Raw genomic sequence first — 21,174 nt, forward strand, 5'->3', positions numbered from 1 at the left:
TAGTTTCATTTATTCTCCTGCTTTTTATTTCTTTATTTTTTTCCCACAATGCATTATAACTGAAGTTTACAAAAGGATTTACAGTAAAATTACAGGTCTGACTGTACAGATTAAAACGAGCCCGACGTGCTCACAGTCTGTGTTCACTGAAACAGCCTACAGCGCAGGAGAGCCTCTGTGGCTGAGCCGTAGCTCAGGATCTCTGACTGGAAGGACCTGAGGCTGCTCTTTAGCGCCTTCTGCTGGCTGCTCTGCACTTTGGTCTTGTACTTCATCGTCAAAAGCTTGTCCACCAGATAGTGCAGCCAAAGGACGTTGGAGTGAGGATTATACTCCCCCCAGCAGTTACTGACAGAAAGAGAGAAGAGACTCAAAATCAGAAATCACAGTAAAATGAAAGTAAAGGGCTTTTTAGACATTTAGGACGAAGACGCTCAGACTCTGCTTAGAATGAGCTTATTAGTAAAAAGCTGCCGTTTTTTCCCCATCAGGGCAGAAAAGAAAGCGACGTGGCAACAATACCATACCATAAAGAAACCTTCGTGAAACACAATATGCAGAATGATATTCTGACACCAGTGCAGCATTTAAAAACTGCAGCGATTCAGTCGGTCACAGTAATGAAAGGTAAGCTAACGATTAATTTACACATCTTTTCTGAAAAAAAGACTGTTACAGTACAAGCCCAAATTAGCCAATTAGCTCACTTCCTTGCTAGCACTCAATATTTAGCAGGGCAACAGAAATAAACATGGCTCACTGCTGCCCTCTAAAGGTGGGTCAGAGGTTAGAATCTTTACTTTCATAAGATCCATGATGAGTCTCAATAAAAGAGTTTTCTAATTTCTTTTGTTTATATGTCTTTACCTCAAGCCGACGGACGACAACGCAGCTGGTTCTGTCTGCTGAGATGTAAACATATGATAACTCTGGAAAACAACTGTGACGATCACAATAACTGCGATCAGCTCAAATAACTGAGGTCAGGTGATTGATGTAGTGACTGTGACTGACCTTACGATTTTTATCTAATACTTCAAACACTGCATCCAGGTAAAGAGGACTAAATATGGCCTCGATTGTGGGATAAGGAACCATGAAATCAGAATTTACAACATCTGGTGCAGAAAAACTGCTGGGATGCTGTGAAGAGCGTCCTCCCTGCCACACTGATCCTGTTTACTCTGGGAATGTTGGGGTCCTGAAACCTACTTGTTCTCCTTCTTCATCAGACGGTAGATCTCGAACTGATAGTCTCCCTGACCCATGAACAGCTCCTCATCATTCGCTATGTCACACGACACCGTCAGTCCATCTGGGGGCGATAAAGATCAGATCTGTAAGCTTTCCCACGCTGAATTAGCTTGACAGTAACGGTAAGAGAGGCTGATACATGTGAAGAGGAGAGAGAGACAGACAGACAGAGAGAGAGGACAGATGGAGAGAGAGAGAGAGAGAGAGAGAGAGAGAGAGAGAGAGAGAGAGAGAGAGAGAGAGACAGACAGACAGAGAGAGAGAGGACAGATGCAGAGAGAGAGAGAGAGAGAGAGAGAGACAGACAGACAGACAGAGAGAGAGAGGACAGATGCAGAGAGAGAGAGAGAGAGAGAGAGAGAGAGACAGAGAGAGAGAGAGAGAGAGAGAGAGAGAGAGAGAGAGAGAGAGAGAGAGAGAGAGAGAGAGAGAGAGAGAGAGAGAGAGAGAGAGAGAGAAACAGACAGACAGACAGAGAGAGAGAGAGAGAGAGAGAGAGAGAGAGAGAGAGAGAGAGAGAGAGAGAGAGAGACAGAGAGAGAGACTGTGAGAGATGCAGGAGTCAGAAACACACCGATCTCCAGCCGGGACAGCGAGTAATCGATGATGTTGACATGAACTCCTCGTGTCTGCACTGAGTAAACTGAGCCGTTCAGGATGAAGTGGTTGTGCTTCTCCTTAGTGGTTTTCACCAGGATGTTCCCCCAGTGCAGGTCCCTGCAGAGACACAGGGAACGCAGCGTATTCATCATACACGCAACACAACACATACCCTCCAGCCTCCTCAGCACCACTGCACGTTCATCTTTACACCACGCCCAGCTGCACAACTGGGTCTGGGTGCTGGATCTCAGCACTGCAGTAACACTGACGTGGTGGTGGTGTGTAAGCGTGTGTTGTGCTGGTGCGAGTGGATCAGACACAGCAGTGCTGCTGGAGTTTTTAAACACTGTGTCCACTCACTGTCCACTCTATTAGACACTCCTACCTTGTCGGTCCACCTTGTAGATGTAAAGTCAGAGACGACAGCTCATCTGCTGCTGCACAGTTTGTGCTGGTCATCCTCTAGTTCTTCATCAGTGGTCGCAGGACGCTGCCCACAGGACGCTGCCCACAGGACGCTGCCCACAGGACGCTGCTGGCTGGATATTTTGGGTTCTCAGCCAAGCAGCGACACTGAGGGGTTTAAAAACTCCAGCAGCACTGCTGTGTCTGATCCACTCAGACCAGCACAACACACACTAACACACCACCACCACGTCAGTGTTACTGCAGTGCTGAGAGTGACCCACCACCCAAACAGCACCTGCTCTGTGAGATCACAGTAACTCTGGAGAGTTGTGGGATGGTTCTGATGTGCAGTGTGAAAGGGTGAATCTCCCTACTTTGCTGTATGCTCATTATTTTTTAACACTAACCAAGAGATCAAGGCAATCATGTTCACCATTTCCAAAATACTGTAGCTTAGTGCAGAGGTCACCAATAGGTGGACCGCGGTCCAAGCTCAGAAACAGATGCTGTCCTATGCAGACCTGGACCTATAACCGATAAACTGTGGAGAATTGGTGGTCCCATTTTAATCTGCGTAACATTTCTAGTCATTATGGTAGCAGAGACCCATCAAACAGCACTGTACATATCACAGGTGACACTACTCAGCCAATCAGATCTGAGCATTACGAGGTGCACTGAGACTCGAGTGAGTGACGCCCTCACAGGGGAGGGGCGAGCAGAGAAACAGCAGTCAGAGGAGAAAATGAGCCAAATTATTTCACATGTGCTCTTAAGAGAAAACTGACAGTAAATGTTGCTGAAATGCGACTGAACTGCACTTTATTTGATCTGACACTCAGTTGTTCACTGCATAAGATGTTGATATTCTTACTTCAGTTACACAATATGGCACAGAGTCATAATGCAAGTTAGACCTTATGACGTTCGGACCTCTGCTGTTCTCTAACTGGACCTTACTGAATTTTAATTAAAGGCGCCTGGTTTAGTGCGACACAATTTGCCCTTCAACTTCATGACCCGACACCATTTCTCATTTTTACCCCTTGTTTTCGAGCGTCTCATTCCCCCTTGTTCCTGAGCTACAGGGCAGTGGTTGAGCTCTTCCTTTGAAATGAGCCCCTCTAATAAAAGAGAATCACTTCATTAACAGCTACTAGCGCCGCTCTGTAGGCGACCCTGCCCGTCTGCAGGGACAGCAGAGGAGGGGAAAGTTCAGCTCCTCACTGCTGGGCTTTAGTTACATTTAGGGATCAGACGCCTTCAAAGAGGGGGGCAGTTATTTATTATCACCCCCCCTAATTCTTCAGTGATATGAAGCCGAATCATATGGTGCAGCAGTTCTGACACCTGAGGTGCCAGACTGGAACTGAGCTACTGATTCGCCAGGACTGCTACCAATTTTTATGCTTGTTATGAAGGAGAGGACCAAATTACACAAACGACAGTAAAATAAAATTATATCATGATCATTATAATTTTTAACAGAGTACATTCCCACATTTGTGGGTTTCTCTGGTCTCTTGTTCTCCGTCTCGCCGGTTTCACACGACAGTTTTAAGGCAGAAGGTGCCGGTCAGACTTCTCACTCATCCATCTTGTGCACGTCACAGACTGTCCAGGCGCTGCGCTTCCGCACTTTCAAGTACCGCCTTTTGTGTTTTGTCAGGTTTATCAGTTAAGATTTAGAAAATCATCACGACATTTGTGAACCAATTCAGAATCGTCCGCATCACGATACATCTACGAATCAACTTCCCCGCCACCTCCATCACACTGTACTGTATCCAAGACTTTAATGAGTTTTCATTTGATTATCTACAGACACACTTCTGCACATTTCACTGCACAATTACTGTTTATTTACTGAATTTAACAACTTCTTTTATTTTGTTTCCAGTGCATCAAACTCAGCAAGTAAATAGAAGCTGTGCAGTAAAATTCATATTCATATTCGAGTGTGTTCTCTGCAGAGGACGAGTTACTTCACTTAGAACATCAGCAGAACGTGTCGTTTGATCAGAGGTGCTGGATTTGACTATTTCAGGACAGACTTAGTAAACATGGCTCTAATAAGCAGCGTGAGGTGTGAACGTGTGTCTGAGACCCTGTTTTAGGGGGCACGCTTCTCTGTGTGTGTTACATTACCTGTGTTCAAAGCACAGAGCCTGTTCAGCTACAGCCAGCGCAGCAGTCACCTGGTGTAGAACACTTCTGGCCTGGGCCATGGAGGACAGCTACACACACACACACACACACACACACACACACACACACACACACACACACACACACACACACACACACACACACACACACACACACACACACACACACACACACACACACACACACAACCGTAAACACACAAGCTGTGATTCAGACTCAGTCCTGAAGCTACAGTACAGAACTGCACTGTTTATATACCTTTCCTTTCATGTTCTCCAGATCACTCCCTCCAAACTCGAACTCCAGGATCACAAAGAGCTGCTCCTGACCGAAGAAGTCTGGACACAGAAATTCTCATTAATATGTAGCTGCAAAATGACACACACACGCACGCACACACACACACACGCTCAATATATAACATATAAGTACACATTGCTTCTCAGTGTGAGAGGGGTCAGCACAGTCCGATCGTGGTTGATCCCACAACAGGAATCCTCACCTGGAAAAGGTCACACTGCTGCAGGGCAGTGAAAACGGCTGCACCTTACTGAGGTCCAGCGTTCACAGGTACAACAGTCAACTTTCCGGTGCGATTTGGACACTTTTCACCTGTGTGCTGCGTACGAGACGTTATCCGAGCCTCGCTGCCATGATTACGCGTTCAGGACCACATGGCCGAGCCCCAGGATCTTCACAGGGTCTTCAACGTCCTCAGACTCTGCTACAGGTCTGCTTTGGCCTGGACCCTCACATCTGCTGGTGCTTCCATGTTCAAAGTTCTCCTCTCCGTGGGTGAGCGAGCTTTTATTGTACTGGGTCCACAATGATGGAACCAGCGTGCTGAGTCCCTAAGAAAATCTGGACCTTCATCTCTTTTTAAAAAGAATTTAAAGACGTTTCTGTTTTTCAATAAATTCTTTTTGGCAACACGCTTGATTGCTCATGTGGATCATCCACTTCAGATGCTTTATAGATACTTCATTTACTCTCAACTTACATTCAACTAAATATCAACCAGAATTTTCTTTAAACCTGCTCCAACACCAACCTTAACCTCCACCCAGCCCTCACCCTGGTCCAAATCCTAACCCCAACCTTAACCTCCAGCCAAAACCTAACCCCAGCCCTCACCCTGGTCCAAATCCTAACCCCAACCTTAACCTCCACCCAAAACCTAACCCCAGCCCTCACCCTGGTCCAAATCCTAACCCCAACCTTAACCTCCAGCCAAAACCTAACCCCAGCCCTCACCCTGGTCCAAATCCTAACCCCAAGCTTAACCTCCAGCCAAAACCTAACCCCAGCCCTCACCCTGGTCCAAATCCTAACCCTAAGCTTAACCTCCACCCAAATCCTAACTCCAACCTCACCACTGTTTACAATCTAAGATTCAACAGATAGTTTGTTAACAACGTGAGCATCTGCAGATGATCTCCAGGGACAGATGATCTCCAGGGACTGTGGTGAACTGAATTGAAATAAAGCGAGACCCTGATTTTCTTTGAGGTAATTCCGGCTTTCTTAAGAAGAATCTTACAATGTTTCTGTTTAGACGTCCTTTATGAATTCATTCTGCTTTGTTTTGGAGATTCTGGATTTTTTAAGAATGAAGGTTTTTCCTTTTAGGTGTGTTTTACAGTTTTAAGAAATTCTGGATCTCTGAAAGCAGAATCTCTTCCTTTTAGATGCGTTTTTATAAATTGTATTTTATTTTTATTTTTCGTGTAAATAGAGCTCAATATAGAAATATGTCCACATATGCAGTCGAGACTGACGCGGCTTTTTTCTGAATTTCTACAAACACCATTTCATTTTATAGTAAATGAGTTTGGGCTGGTTTATGTTTATGAACAGACGCCTACAGATCAACATAGTAAAGGAGCTCATCTGTGATCCTGAGTTTAAAGCCAGTTTTTATTCAACTTAAACTTGGAACTAAGTTGCATTAAGTTAATTACTCTTTTAGTACTTTTACTTTTGATACTTAAGTACATTTGAAGGGAAATACTTTAGTACTTTTACTCAAGTGGAGGTCTAAAGGAGGAACTTCTACTTTTACTGGAGGAATATTTTACTCAAGCTTCGGGTCATCTCCAGGTGTGTATTCTTATCATGAGGTCATGACCACCTGGGCTACTGAACACCCTATTGTGTGTGTGTGTGTGTGTGTGGTTTTACCAGGCCTGTCGTTCTCAGACTCCTTCTCTTGGTCAAATTTGTCCCAGGCTTTGAGCAGAGCGCTGGGATAACACCCCCGCACACAGTGAAGACTGAAACAACAGCATCATCAGCACCGCACACAATTAGTAAAATAAAACATTTCTTCACTGCTTCAAGCTCATTTGATGGACACTGAGAGAGAGAGAAGGTTAAGATCTTACTTGTTGAGCCCAATGAAGCCACTCGTTCTGTTGTTCTCGTTTGAGTCCAGGCTGCTCAGCTCTCTGTGGGGAAAAAGTAAAAAATCTGCATATTTGAGACCGTTCAAGATGAGTCCACTGGACTGGACTAAAGGCGAGCCTGAAACACCTGAGAAAGCTGTACAGCATTTAGAATGAGAGCATAATTATATCTATAACTCACATGCGCAGAGCTGTAATCTAATGATGAGAAATGGCTTTAAAAGCACAACTACACTGCAATCCCTGTATCCTGACAGTGAGTGTAATAAATCTATTTATTATTAGAATGTGTGTAAATACACATAAACAAGTAGCTGACATCTTTTGAACTAGTTTGACGAACCAAGTTTGGTGGCAGGTTCTCCTGGACGCTTCCACCATCGCATAGACTTATTAAAATCCGTCATCGGTGCCTTTTAACACGCTGAAGCACCCAAATACCAGATGAAGACTACAAATAATATTGTGCCTCCATCCAAGCACAGGTTTGGAAATGTTTAAATAAAAACACTGAACTAATGTTATTTTAGTTTATTATTATATTGTCGTTTTATTATATTGTGGGGAAAAAATAAACGCGTACAGTCTAATTAAATAGCTTTCAACGTCAGCATCAGCAGCCTAGAGCTGTGGCACAGTACAGTACGTTTACATACACAACACAGTAAAAAACAAACAGAAACAAAGTTAAACCATAAAAGTCTTATTTCATCTTGCAGATTCCTGTTTTGAATTAAATGGATAAATTCCAGCAGTTTCAGATATTATACTTTATCCACCGCTGTACAAGTCAAGGTAACAAAGTTTGGGCTGAAGCAGAAAATGATGAAAGTGAAAATCATACTTTGAAATGATGATTTCATGAAGAATTTCACCAAAGGTTTTTTGCGGCTCCCCGTTGACTTTCTGAGAGCCTTCTACTGGAATGATCTGAAACATCAAAGAGAACAAACATCACTTACAGTGCTAAACCAATACGCCGGAAATCAACAACCCATGAAAGCCGAACTGAAATGAAATCAATTATAATGGTAATCATACAGCTCTGCCCACCACCTAAGGGGTTTGCAATGTTACGTGACTGAGTTTAATGTTACCAACTCTGCTAAAATGTATTTTGGGCAGTCGTGGGCTGGAGGTCAGGGAACCAGCCTCGTGACCGGAAGGTCGCCGGTTCGATCCCCAGAGCCGACAGTCCATGACTGAGGTGTCCTTGAGCAAGACACCTAACTCCCAACTGCTCCCCGGGCGCTGCGGATAGGGCTGCCCGCCGCTCCGGGCAAGTGTGCTCACTGCCCCCTAGTGTGTGTGTGTGTGCGCTCACTAGTGTGTATGTGGTGTTTCACTTCACGGATGGTTTAAATGCGGAGGTGGAATTTCCCCATTGTGGGACTAATAAGGGTCACTTAATCTTACCCTCATCAGCCCTGGAAGAACCAGATAAAACATTTATTTTTCCTCTATTTTCCTGCAGTAAAATTCATGTAACTAAAGTGCAAAGTTCAGCCATCTAGAGCAGAGATCACCCACCCCCAGCCTGCGTCTAACAGCATACGCCCCCCCGCCTTATCTAAAACTAATGCATCTGATCCAGCCAATCAAAGACATCTGAAGAAGGTCTGGAGCAGGTCTGGCAGACGGAGGATGGACCTACACTCTCCAGGAGTCCAGGGCTGGACACCACTAGTCACTGCAACTGTGCTTCACGAGCATAATCTGAAAGTGTGTCGAGTTGTATTCTAGATAAATCAGCTAGATGTGCTACAGAAGCCTTGATTATTCAGAGGGTCATTTCTGGACGTTCCAGTCAAACCTGATTGGCTGAGCTGCGTTTGAAGGTGTTGTGAAATCTGCGATGTACTCACTCCGACCGTCTCACAACAACTGAACTCTGCATCACTGCACGACGGCACGAAGCGCCCGTGCGCTGTTAATGAACCGACTGCACTGCTGCTCAAATGGAGCACCAAGCGCACCGATGGAGTAAGAACCCGGTTCTGTTTAAACAGCGAGGTTAAGGCTTCCGTTCTTAACTGGACCCAGGCTGGTCAGCCAGTTAACAGGCTAATAGAGCGCAAACATGATTATCATCTATCATTAATATCACAGGCTTGAATTAAAGCACTTTCTAAATTATTCACTGTAAAACTCCAATTTAAGACTAAAGAATGTCACTTAAACGGCTTACACGCTTCAAAGGTTTCACTTCAGGTGTTTCAGTCAGAAAGTGGGTCAAAACCAGACTTTAACGGCTGCATACTCCCTAAATAGTGCTCTAGGGAAGTTTAGACATTCCAGCCTCTACAGCCAAACAGTGGCTGTGTGTGGAGTCTGGATGCGTCCGAGTCCCAAACGACAGCCTCTTGGCTGTTTTGCTCTGTTGAGCTGCAGGATCCAGCGTTTAAACTCCCACACAGTCACTATGTAGGGAGCAGGGAGGCGTTTGAGACTCTGGATTGGAGCTAAAGGCGCCTGTGGTGGTGATCTGGTGGCCACAAGTACTTATAAAGCGAAGGTTTCTGCAGTAAACAGTGCTGTGATATTATATGTTCATTATTATACGACAAAGTTCAGAAGTTCATGAAACGGCCACAATATACAGTCATGGGTGACTGAGCGTTCTCCTCATTCAGTCCATGGTTGCTTTTCAATGATACCATAGGCTAAAGGAACTACATTTCTTGGAAGATCACTTATGTCTATTATTATTATTATTATTATTAATAATTATAACTATTAACTTTTTTCCCCAGACAAAACATTATCATATTTGATGTTGGCTGCTGTTTTATAAAAGCAATAAGCCCCTTGAAGCTGTACATCACAGTGATTTTATCACAGGGAAGGTGGTTTTACTCCACGTTGTTCTCATCACCCTTCCACTGATAAAATCCCTGTGACGCACGGCCTCAACGGGCTTATTGATTTATTATTCTCCTCTATGAGAGATCAATAACATCATCATTGAGCACTAAAACCCTTTAAAGAAGCAGTAAACTGATTTCGATTTGCTAACATACTTTAAGAGCCACGGTCTGACCGGAGCCGTTGACTGTGGAGAACACCTCTCCGAACGTGCCCTCTCCGATCTTGGAGCAGCGTTTCATTTGCTCTGGAGGAATGCAGTCTTCAAACGAGACGGGGCCATCCTGCTGACACTCATGATACACCTTCTCAGCATCACTGATATCGTCACCATCAGGGGCCTGTCATCAACACAGAACAAGGATTAGTGATGACGGTTATCAAAAAAAAAGGTTTATATATATATATATACACACACACACACACACACACACACACACACACACACACACACACACACACACACACACACACACACACACGATTCACAGAAATGACAGAATAGATAGAAGTAGAAGAGAAAAGTCCTGTGAGGGGAAACGAGTTTTCAGACCCAGTAAATCACCCCATTCATGCTTCCTTCAGCGACCTGAACAGTTCCAGTAGCAAAGGTTCTGAGGTTTAATAAGTACAAACAGACAAAACAGAACCTGTGGCATAAATACTAAAAAAAAAAAACTACAATTAACCTAAAACTACACTGATTTTCTATTGATGTTTAACTGCACTGCACTAAATCCAGTTAACCAGGCCCAACTGTGCTCACTCTGTAATGACGCATGCAGTCAGTGTTCATCAAGCTCTGACGATCTCCACAACACGCTCAGAAAAAATATGGCAGTTTATCACAATAACGCAAGAACATCATCACGTTGTCGGCCCCAAGAGAGCTCTGATTTGATCAAGTGCTTGTGCGCCAATTTTAGATGCACCTCTGTTCTTGTTTAGTGTTTAGAGGGGTGTCGGAGCGTAGATGACTGTGATGTAGTTCACTGTGGTTCTACTGTTCTCTGTGGAACTCTTGTTCTGCAGCTCTTTCTGAGCTCTGGCTTCTTTCTAACCGTCCTAATCACGTGTGTCAAAAGTCGTTGTGTGAGTAAGTTCTAAGAGGACATGCGCACTGGATGCACGTTAAACAATAAAAACAGAAGCATCTAAATCTAAACACTCGTTTCCCCTCGCTTTAAATAAACAGGGTGAACAGTGAAGCTTTGTGCTGACCACAGAGGCGTCCGTCGTGGTGGAGCAGAGCAGCTGAGAGGGAGCGAGTCTAGACGTTGGGGTGTACCCGTCCCGTGGGCTTCTAAACAAGCTCAGACTGGCGTCCATCCCACCCGGAGTCATCAGATTGGACAGAGCGAGCCGCTGCGGGGTCGGGAACGCTGTAACAAAAAAACACACCCAGGCAGACGTACAACATCAGATCAGCTTCAGATTCAAAGTGTTTGGCTTTCCAGCAGCTCCAGGAGAAATCTAGAGCGTGTTGTTCACCTGTCTTCTTTTTGTGGACAGACAGCGCAGCTTTGAATCGCCCCCAGTTGTGAGTTGTGAGCATGTCTGGAGAGAAGTTGGCCAGAATGGAGGAGAGGTTCAGCTGTTCCACTCTGATGGGGGTCACAGACAGACCGACACCTCCGTTTAACCTGCTGCACGCAGAGTCCTGGGTGGAAAGGCAAAGACACACACACACACACACACACACACACACACACACACACACAGGTAAACAAGATTAACAAGATTAATAAGATAACTGAGTGAGACTAATAACAGAACTACTCAACATTAGTGGTGTAACAGTTCTGAACTGATGCCACGGCTTATAGTTTGGCTCACAGTGCTCGTGACGAACTGCGACTGTTATTTATTTATTTATTTATTTCGGTTCCAAACTCTCCTCTAACCCTGAGCAATAACAGATAAATAGATTCACCATGTAAAGTTAATTAACCAACATCCAGAGTTTTAGTTTCAGCCTTCCAGTACTGTTTATGTGCCATGTTAAAAAAACGAGGGCCTCCGATGTCGGGTAAACGTGCCCGAGGCGCAGTATAATATTCCACTGCTAACGTGCTGCCAAAGATGCGTGAAGAAAAGCAGGCCTTTGTGCAGAGCTGGGTAAGGCTGGGCCCACTTTTAAGATCCTAACAGATTTCTAAAACGGAGAGCATCACAAGCTTAACGTCCGTTTGTCAGAGTTTCTCGTCTTTTTGTTGTGAAGGCGCTCAGACTAGAGAGAGACTGTACAGACTGACTCGTGGGCCAGAAACCAAGGACTGAAAAGGCTGAGCCGTTACACCTCCATCAGTCCTGAAAACGCAGTCGTGGTAAAAGCACATTACCTCCTTCATCCCTGCAGGCAGCAGGTAGTTCAGAGAGCAGTCTCCAGGTTTTGTTCTTGTCCTGGTCTCATTCTTCCTTTGGCTTTTGTTCCTCTCTCCTATATCTCTCTTCGACCAGCGGCTGACGCTCAGGCCACTCACGCACGCTCTCCGGCCCATCCCAGCGCCGTTGCGCTCTTTCGGCGCCACCTGTGTGCGCACTTTACTAGGAGCCACGACGGGGGCAGGGGAAATAGGAGGTCCAAATAAGTTGGACAGACATCTAACCACCCCTGCCGTCTGCCCCTCGCGCCCAAACGACTCCTCTTCTTCAGCATTCCCCGAGTGGCTCTTCATGACTTCATCACTCATCATGACCTGGTCATCACTTTTGGTCTCCGGAGGAGGAGGAGAAGGAGGAGAGGCCGCCTGAGTCTCCGGAGGTGCTCGCTGGAACCTGGGGAGGAGGCTGTGGTCCAGAGGCTGGAGGGAGACGGTGAGACAAGAGGACAAGCACTCCACCTTAAGATGATCAATCAGCACCTGAGCTAAATCACCAGACTCATGAGCAGGAGGAGAGGACAGAGGAGGAACAGACAGAGAGGAGGAAGATGAAGCAGACGTGGAGATGCGGAGGGGTCTGAGGTAGACATTGGACAGGACGCGGTCAGAGACGTCGTAGGTTTGGTTGCTGTTGCCTGTTTCTGCTCTGCTGGCTGATGTCGAGAGCTCTGTCTCCAAACTGGGCGGGTACGCGTCCTGTTCTTCTGGGTTCCTGCTAAGGCTTTGCCTGGATAAGACGTCCGTCACGTCCACCTCCTCCAGCAGGACGACTGCACTAACCGAGCGACACCTGCATGGCAACAAAGCGAAAAACAAAGTATAACAGGCACTCATTTTACTGACTTCTGTCCCAGATCAAGTTTTATTGAACTCTCAGTAATATTGAGGGGAGTTTTTCTAAATTTCTGTATGTATTTAGTGGTTGAAGTGTAAACAAAGTCATTCAGAGTGGTTTAATGGGAAATAATCTAAGGCAGTGATGAGAACCAGGAGTGACAATGTCTTCAACATAACATTTATCTACTATCCAGAACCACCGGAGAACCTACACGGGTCTTCTGAGCTTATATGGAATGTTGATGATGGAAAACAGTGGAAAATCTGGAATAATGAGTTTTCTTTAGGGACTATTTTGCCGCACAGCGCCCTGCATGTCTCCCTCCACCATGAATGGAGTTGAAGTTCTCTAAACTCTCATAAAACAGCGTCTCAGTCATCAGGCAGTGAATTCAGAACCAGTTCATGTAGGAACTTTCTGTAGGAGCTTTTAGAGGGACGTCTGGTTCCCATCACCACCACTGTGAGGAGCTTTTAGAGGGACGTCTGGTTCCCATCACCACCACTGGGAACGGTTCTGTCTCGGTAAGGAACAGTTATCTAGAACAGAGAACCGCTCTGTCTACATCTTTACCACTTATCCATGCAGAAATGATGAAAAGTTGGTTGAGAGCCCCTTTAAAGGAGAGAACACTGACACTAGGAGTCTGTAACAAACAGCCCACGCCGCACTTAATATTCATACAGCATCATCTGAAAACCTTGACGTCTGTCTGTCTCTTACAGGGCCTCTGATCAGGCCCACGACATCATGCGTGATACATCAGTCCAATCACATCCCACCATAGCCATCGCAGACGGTCAGTCACTTTCAAGAAAAAATAAATACATTTTAGGATTTTGCAAAGACTGGGAGTCTTGAGATTATTTCCCATCATGCACCTGGTGGAAATTTACAAGCACAAACACTTTTCCTTCCTCGCCGTAGCGACACAGATGGGAAGATACGCTGGCTGGGTGTGTGGAGATCTGGGGCTCAGCCCAGTTCACTCTGGCAGATCATCACCCAGAATTACACTGATTAATCAGTAAAACGTGCAGATGCTGTTTCCACAGACACAGCGCAGCCATCTGGCCTGCCGACTGGGCGCTATGAGCTAAACCACAAACACACAAACAAAACCGCGTAACAGAAAGAACAGAAGGGGAAAAACACTGATGATACTTCAATCAAGCCGTTCCTAAAGTCCTCTGCACATTTCCTTACATTCCTGTTACACTCCGAGCACCGGGAATATTAAAGCAGCCGATTTACATTTTAACTTAATACAACCCCAATTCCAGTGAAGTTGGGACGTTGTGTAAAACAAATATAAACTGAATACGATGATCTGCAAATCCTTTTCAACCCATATTCAGTTGAATCCACTACAAAGACGAGATATTTAATGTTCAAACTGATAAACTTTGTTTTTTGCAAATATTCACTCATTTTGAATTTGATGCCTGCAACACGCTCCAAAGAAGTTGGGATAGGGGCAACAAAACACTGGGAAAGTTGAGGAATGCTGTAAAAACACCTGTTTGGAACATTCCACAGGTGAACAGGTTAATTGGAAACAGGTGAATGTCATGATTGGGTATAAAGGGAGCGTCCCTGAAAGGCTCAGTCGTTCACAAGCAAGGACGGGCGAGGTTCACCACTTAGTGAACAACTGCGTGAGCAAATAGTCCAACAGTTTAAGATCAACGTTTCTCAACGTGCAACTGCAGAAATTTAGGGATTTCATCATCTACAGTCCATAATATCATCAGAAGATTCAGAGAATCTGGAGAAATCTCTGCAGGTAAGCGGCGAGGCAGAAAACCAACACTGAACGCCCGTGACCTTCGACCCCTCAGGCGGCGCTGCATTAAAAACCCACATCATTCTGTAACGGATATTCCCACATGGGCTCAGGAACACTTCGGAAAACCACTGTCAGTGAACTCAGTTCGTCGCTCCATCTACAAGTTAAAACTCTGCCATGCAAAGCGAAGCCAGATATCAACACCACCCAGAAACGCCGCCGGCTTCTCTGGGCCGAGCTCATCTGAGATGGACTGACGCAGAGTGGAAAAGTGTCCTGTGGTCTGACGCGTCCAAATTTCACACTGTTTCTGGAAATCATGGACGTCGTGTCCTCCGGGCCAAAGAGGAAAAGGACTGTCTGGATTGTTTTCAGCGCAAAGTTCAAAAGCCAGCATCTCTGATGGTGTGGGGGGGTGTTAGTGCCCATGGCAGGGGTAACCTGCACATCTGTGAAGGCCCCATTAATGCTGAAAGGTCCATACAGGTTTTGGAGCAACATCTGCTGCCATCCAAGCAGCGTCTTTTTCAGGGACGTCCTGCTTATTTCAGCAAGACGATGCCGAGCCACATTCTGCACGTGTTCCAACAGCGTGGCTTCGTAGTAAAAGAGTGCGGGTACTAGACTGACCTGCCTGCAGTCCAGACCGTCTCCCATTGAAAATGTGTGGCGCATTATGAAGCTCAAAATACGACAGCGGAGACCCCCGGACTGCTGAGCAGCTGAAGCTGGACATCAAGCAGGAATGGGAAAGAATTCCACCTACAAAGCTCCAACAATCCGTGTCCTCAGTTCCCAAACGCTTATTGAGTGTTAAAGGAAAGGTGATGTAACTCAGTGGGAAACACGCCCCTGTCCCAACTTCTCTGGAACGTGTTGCAGGCATCAAATTCAAAATGAGTGAATATTTGCAAAAAACAATAAAGTTTATCCGTTTGAACGTTAAATATCTCGTCTTTGTAGTGGATTCAACTGAATATGGGTTGAAAAGGATTTGCAGATCATCGTATTCTGTTTTTATTTATGATTTACACAACGTCCCAACTTCACTGGAATTGGGGTTATAGGATTATTTTATTAAAGTGGAGCAGATTTGGATTCTTACAGAGATTTCAGGCTCTTAGATGTAGATTCTCGCTCTCTGTCTGTCTGTCTGTCTGTCTGTCTGTCTCTCTCTCACAGTCTCTCTCTCACTGTCTACCATGCTCACCTGCTTGCACTTCACTCTTTGCATGAGCCAAGAATTCAAACTTATGATATTAAACACTGATGATTCAGTCGCAACATCAAGACGAGAAAGACTGACTTAAGCTGACCGTCCTGACCACCTCACACTAAACGGTCTGGATGATGCGAGCCTGATGCAAGGACGAGCATATTAGACCAAACTGGGTTCAAAATGATGTTCCTACTGATGAAAACACTAATCCGAGCCTTTAAACTGAACAGCAGTGTGTGTGTAAAAATCTGACAAACCGTCAACACTTCCTCCTCCAGCGGCTCACCTCTCTCTCAGCTCCAATTCAGTGTCCAGGTGAGTCTGAGCAGAAACAAATATGACACTGGCACTCGTCTGATCGTCCTCACAGGCCATGTCTTCCCGCTCAGACTCTCCGTTCTTCTCTCCCACCGGGTGCCCTGTCCTCTGTCCACGCCGGTTTGTCTGCAGGGGAGCACCTTCTGCACGCTCCTCCGTCTTCATCTCCTGAGCACAGCTCGAGCGCGTGAGCCGTCGTGGTTTCATCAGCTCACTGGTGCTGGGGTTTCCTGCAGGGGGCTTGTCCAGCTCGTCACAGCTGAAGGAGGAGATCTCGCTGACCGAGGGCTCCAGGTAGCGCAGGTTTCGCCTGGAGACCAGGGACGGGGTGCTACTCAGCAGAGGAAGCTTACAGGACATCTGCGGCTCCTCACTGGTGTTCAACGAGACTTCGCGTAAAACCGAGCAGGACCGGGCGTGACTGCTGCCGAGGACAGAGGCTGAACGCTTACGACCGGAATTCTCTGGACAAAACTCCTCCGGGACAGGGGGCCTCTTCCGCCGGGTGACACACCGGGGAAACGAAGGGACGTGAGAAACGAAGTCCTCCAGTGAACTTAGAGAGCCGTCAAGAACTGCACACTGAGAGGGAAACAGAAAATACACCCATCAGATATGACACTGACCACCTCCATGTTTCTACACTCACTGTCCACTTTATCAGCTCCACTGACCGTATAGCTGCACTCTGTAGTTCTACAGTTACAGACTGTAGTCCATCTGTTTCTCTGATGCTCTGTTACCCTGTTCTTCAGTGGTCAGGACCCCCATGGACCCTCACAGTGCAGGTACTGTTTGGGTGGTGGGTCATTCTCAGCACTGCAGTAACACTGACGTGGTGGGGTGTGTTAGTGGTGAGTGTTGCGCTGGTACGAGTGGATTAGTGCTGCCACTGAGTATCAAAGCTTTTATCAGATGAAGAGGTCAGCCGTTTCTTTTCTATCTTTTTTTTTTTTTCAAACGTATATCACGATGACCTGTCCAGTGTCCATCTACAAAAGTATTGGCACCCTTTCTCTACTGAGAACACACTCCTGCACACAATTACTGTTTATTTACTGATTTACTGTGTATTTGTGATAAACAACTGAAGTGTGTTCTCTGTAGCGCATGTGCAAAAAAAAAATGTAAAAACTCGACAAACCAGGTCATTTGAGTCCGTATACGCGCTTCTCTTGAGCTTCTCGGGTTGGATGGGCGGCGCTCTCCTGCGGCGGGTGACGAATCGGCCCAGAGGTAGTGGAGCAGATGATTCTCTCTTCCTACTAAAAAAACAACACACAGACGTCAGGCAGAGAGACGGGTGGAGTATTTCTTTTCTCTGGCTTGCATCTCGTCAAAGGACGTGTAAATTTGAAGGATTTTGACCTGAAAGTGCTTTTTTATAAGTAATACTAGTGACAATAGCCATCGGTTAGATAACGAAGCTCCAGCTGTATCAACTTAACCAAACTAGAGTTGAGCTGCAGGTATGAGTGCAGAAGATCACTCAGTAGCGGTGAAGTATCACTAAACAACGGCTAACCAGGTGCTGCCAACTAGGAGATAGAAGCCTCCGGCTTTCTCCCCTCTCTAACAGCACCAGCTGCCTGTGAGCTCCCGCAGCACCAATCAGCGACCCTCTAAAACAGAAACGGGGGGAATGCGTTTATTTGGCCTTTTAGACGAGATTTTCTAAACGCAGAGATATAATTCATCACTATTACAGCGCCCAGTTCACTTAAACAGCCTGTGCAAGCCTTCACTTACTCTCTGCTCTCCGCCGCATCGGGGACGCCTGGGCTACAGGCCTCCGAGCGCTTCTTCTTCATGATACAGCACTCATCCTCGTTCTCACTGCTGCTGAGGACCTGCTGCTGCTTCTTGTTCCTCCTCTTCTTCACTCTCACTGTGTGCTGAGGGGCTGGTTTTCTCCGGCTGGCTTGGGCTCCGTGTGCGCCTGGTGGCTGTTTAGGGACTGTAGGCTTCACGTGTACGGAGCTCACTTTATTCCTACGGAGCGAAGAAGCTGAGTTAACAGAAGACATTCCCTGCCCCAACACACCCAGCCGCGCTCACGAAGGACCCGAGCTTCACCGGGGAAGTGGTGCTGGGGCAGGCAGCGTTTCAGACTATCAGCTCAGTAACGCGAGAACATCTCACGAATGAGACACGCGCCAGCGATTTTAAGTAGCTACAGTGTGTTGGCCATGAAACAGTGAGGTTCAAGACTAACAGCGTTTTGCCTCCCACAGAAATAAATCATCAATAAAATCAATTATTTTATTCACCGCCTGGTTCAGAAACAAAAACACTGACATGGTTTCCTGCAGCAGTTTGGACTTTACTCTCTGATGAAGAATGAGCACGCAGGCTCTGGAGACTCTACCCCACCGCGCCAACGACTGCCAGCGCTGTAAAGAGCTTATAGCGGTTCGATCCACACAGAACCCAGTCAAGTGCGCATGCTGTGAAACGCGATGCTCCAAATGAAAAGAATTACTCAGATATTTAAAATATTTATTTAATAATCTTATGTGTGTTAATATCTTTTACAACTTATTAGATTCTTTTGTTTCTTCTATTTGGAGTCTTTCTGTGTAAACAGTTTACACGGTTTCTCCAAATATTAATATTAATAATAATAATAACATCACATTAACTGCCTTCATTACTTTTGTTTTCTGATTTATTTTTCCGTTTGTTTATTCAACCTTTTAATCTTTCTGGGAGCGCCGGTGGTCCCAAACCGGTCATGAACTCGGTCATGTTCTCCATAACGTTCATACTCCATAAGCTCCATTCAGAAGCTGGGCGTCGTGTGAGGCTGTAGCTCTTCTCTCCAGTCTAATAGACGGTGACGTCATTTTAAACCCTTATAATAAAAGAAGCTGAACTTTGTTTTCTACTGAAAGTCGACCCGTTTTTCCCCAAATCTGGGCTCTAAACTATAAACAGACGGCGTCTCTTCAGTGATCTGCTCTGGAAACATCACTTTTAGAGAACAACACAAAGAGCGGCGCAGATTTTTGGCTTTCAGCAGTGAATTGTAAGTGTACACTCACTGGTCACTTTATTAGGTATTCAGTTGCTTGTTAACACAAATAGCCAATCAGCCAATCACACGGCCGCAGCTCACTGCATTTAGGCCTGTAGAGGTGGTCAGGACAACTTGCTGAAGTGCAGACCGAGCATCAGAACGGGGAAGAAAGGGGATTTAAGGGGCTTTGAACGTGGCGTGGTTGTTGGTGCCAGACGGGCTGGTCTGAGTATTTCAGAAACCGCTGATCTGCTGGGATTTTCACACTCAACCATCTCTAGGGTTCACAGAGAACGGTCCGAAAAAGAGGAAATATCCAGTGAGCGGTCAGTTGTGTGGACGAAAATGCCTTGTTGGTGTGAGAGGTCAGAGGAGAATGGGCAGACTGGTTCCAGATGATAGAAAGACAACAGGAACTCAAATAACCAACCAGAATCTCTGAGGAACGTTTCCAACACCTTGTTGAAAGTCTGACATGAAGAATTAAGACAGTTCTGAAGGAAAAAGGGGGTCCAGCCTTTTACTAGCAAGGGGTACCTAATAAAGTGGCATGTGAGTGCATAGTGATGTGTAGATCCTAAAACATGTGTTCTGTTAGTTTGAGGGAAACTTTTACAAAAAAACAAAACAAAACAAATAAATATATATAATAAATGTATTTCATGCTGTTACTGAAGAATCAGCCACGGAAATTCTGATGGACAAACCAAAACACACCCTGGTCAATAAGCGGTTAAAGTCATTCTGTTTCTCTGCTTTGCTTGAAATGCTGAAGACGTTTGTGATTAAATATCTAAAATCCCTGCTAAACGAAGCCCATTTGAACCTTCTGTTCGACTTTTGGGGCAAAAATTATTTAAACTGCAGCTACACTGCAGACAAACAGTGGAACCGAGACGTACTGCCTTTTGGGAATTCTGAGTGTTTATCCTGGTTAAGAGGCTGACCTGGACACGCTGTCAGGAATGATGTTCTCATCGTTCTGTGATATTAACTGTGATATTAATCATTATTATTAATATTATTTATACGGCATCTTTCACACATTAAAAACGCAGCTCAACGTGCTTCACAATGCAAAGTACATACAACAGAGGAAGAAGGGAAGAAAGAAAATCAAAGACAGGACATAATAAACAGCAGAAAAAGGAGACATATTAATAATCACAATTAAAAAGCACAAAAATGATCAATACAAATACTAACAGAAAACAAAGGAAACAAAAAACTCTAAATAATAAAGCAAAGAAATATGACTTCATCCGTCTTTTAAAGGACACTGACAGAAGGAGCCTGACGGACGATGATCAGTGACGGGCTCCTGGTCTTTGGTGCGTAAAGACAGAACCTCTCCACTTTACAAGCCTGTGCTGAATATGGAGAAGCAGCAGTGGACGATCATCCATCAGCACTCAGAGACGAACCCGGGTGCTAAAGCACTAAGAGATTTAAAGTCTTACAGGGGGCTCTGAAGGACGCAGGCAGCCCGTGCAGGCCTGCGGGCCGAGAGGAGCAGTGCTGGTCCCGCCGTTACTAAGCGGTTTCATTAAACAGGTTTATTCAGAACAGACGGCAGACGCAACGTCGGTTTAGTAGAGAGAGGCACTCTACCGTGTTTCGGGACGCGAGGTCTCGGAGATGGACGGGTCAGACGAGGGTGTGCTGGAGAAGGAGAAGGCTTTCTTCCTCAGGTCAGGTGAGAACCACAGATCCACCTTGCGCATTTGTCGGCCGTACGTCTTCAGATACACGGGTCTGTTACAACCAAACGTGCTCATCTTGGCTCCTCTTCCTCCGTCAGGTTAGTCTGAAAGACAGCGAGAAAACAGTTCATACCAAAATTCAACCACCATCTCCAGCTCTTCACCCTGGCCAGCATGACACATTTCAACTTGCACGCACT

The 21,174-nt window shown here is 45.7% G+C and overlaps 1 protein-coding gene across 4 annotated transcripts in view; it reads right to left on the minus strand.

Annotated features, from left to right (window-relative positions):
- Nucleotides 1-21,174, minus strand: part of LOC108414088 — a 23,829-nt gene continuing 2,655 nt past the window's right edge. For all 4 annotated transcript variants that reach the window (XM_037532714.1, XM_037532716.1, XM_037532713.1 and 1 more), the window contains exons 2-17: nucleotides 20,883-21,078; nucleotides 18,002-18,244; nucleotides 17,397-17,517; nucleotides 16,221-16,834; nucleotides 12,047-12,878; nucleotides 11,196-11,364; nucleotides 10,926-11,086; nucleotides 9,860-10,045; nucleotides 7,684-7,769; nucleotides 6,819-6,881; nucleotides 6,616-6,707; nucleotides 4,693-4,772; nucleotides 4,414-4,502; nucleotides 1,829-1,971; nucleotides 1,213-1,315; nucleotides 1-348 (exon numbers count right to left, since the gene is read on the minus strand). In XM_037532714.1, coding sequence (XP_037388611.1) covers nucleotides 144-348; nucleotides 1,213-1,315; nucleotides 1,829-1,971; nucleotides 4,414-4,502; nucleotides 4,693-4,772; nucleotides 6,616-6,707; nucleotides 6,819-6,881; nucleotides 7,684-7,769; nucleotides 9,860-10,045; nucleotides 10,926-11,086; nucleotides 11,196-11,364; nucleotides 12,047-12,878; nucleotides 16,221-16,834; nucleotides 17,397-17,517; nucleotides 18,002-18,244; nucleotides 20,883-21,049 — 3,354 coding nt within the window. In that variant the 5' untranslated portion in view covers nucleotides 21,050-21,078 and the 3' untranslated portion in view covers nucleotides 1-143. The remainder of the gene's footprint in view (nucleotides 349-1,212; nucleotides 1,316-1,828; nucleotides 1,972-4,413; nucleotides 4,503-4,692; nucleotides 4,773-6,615; nucleotides 6,708-6,818; nucleotides 6,882-7,683; nucleotides 7,770-9,859; nucleotides 10,046-10,925; nucleotides 11,087-11,195; nucleotides 11,365-12,046; nucleotides 12,879-16,220; nucleotides 16,835-17,396; nucleotides 17,518-18,001; nucleotides 18,245-20,882; nucleotides 21,079-21,174) is intronic.

Source organism: Pygocentrus nattereri, chromosome 22, assembly GCF_015220715.1.
Source record: "Pygocentrus nattereri isolate fPygNat1 chromosome 22, fPygNat1.pri, whole genome shotgun sequence".
Classification (NCBI taxonomy): Eukaryota; Metazoa; Chordata; class Actinopteri; order Characiformes; family Serrasalmidae; genus Pygocentrus; species Pygocentrus nattereri.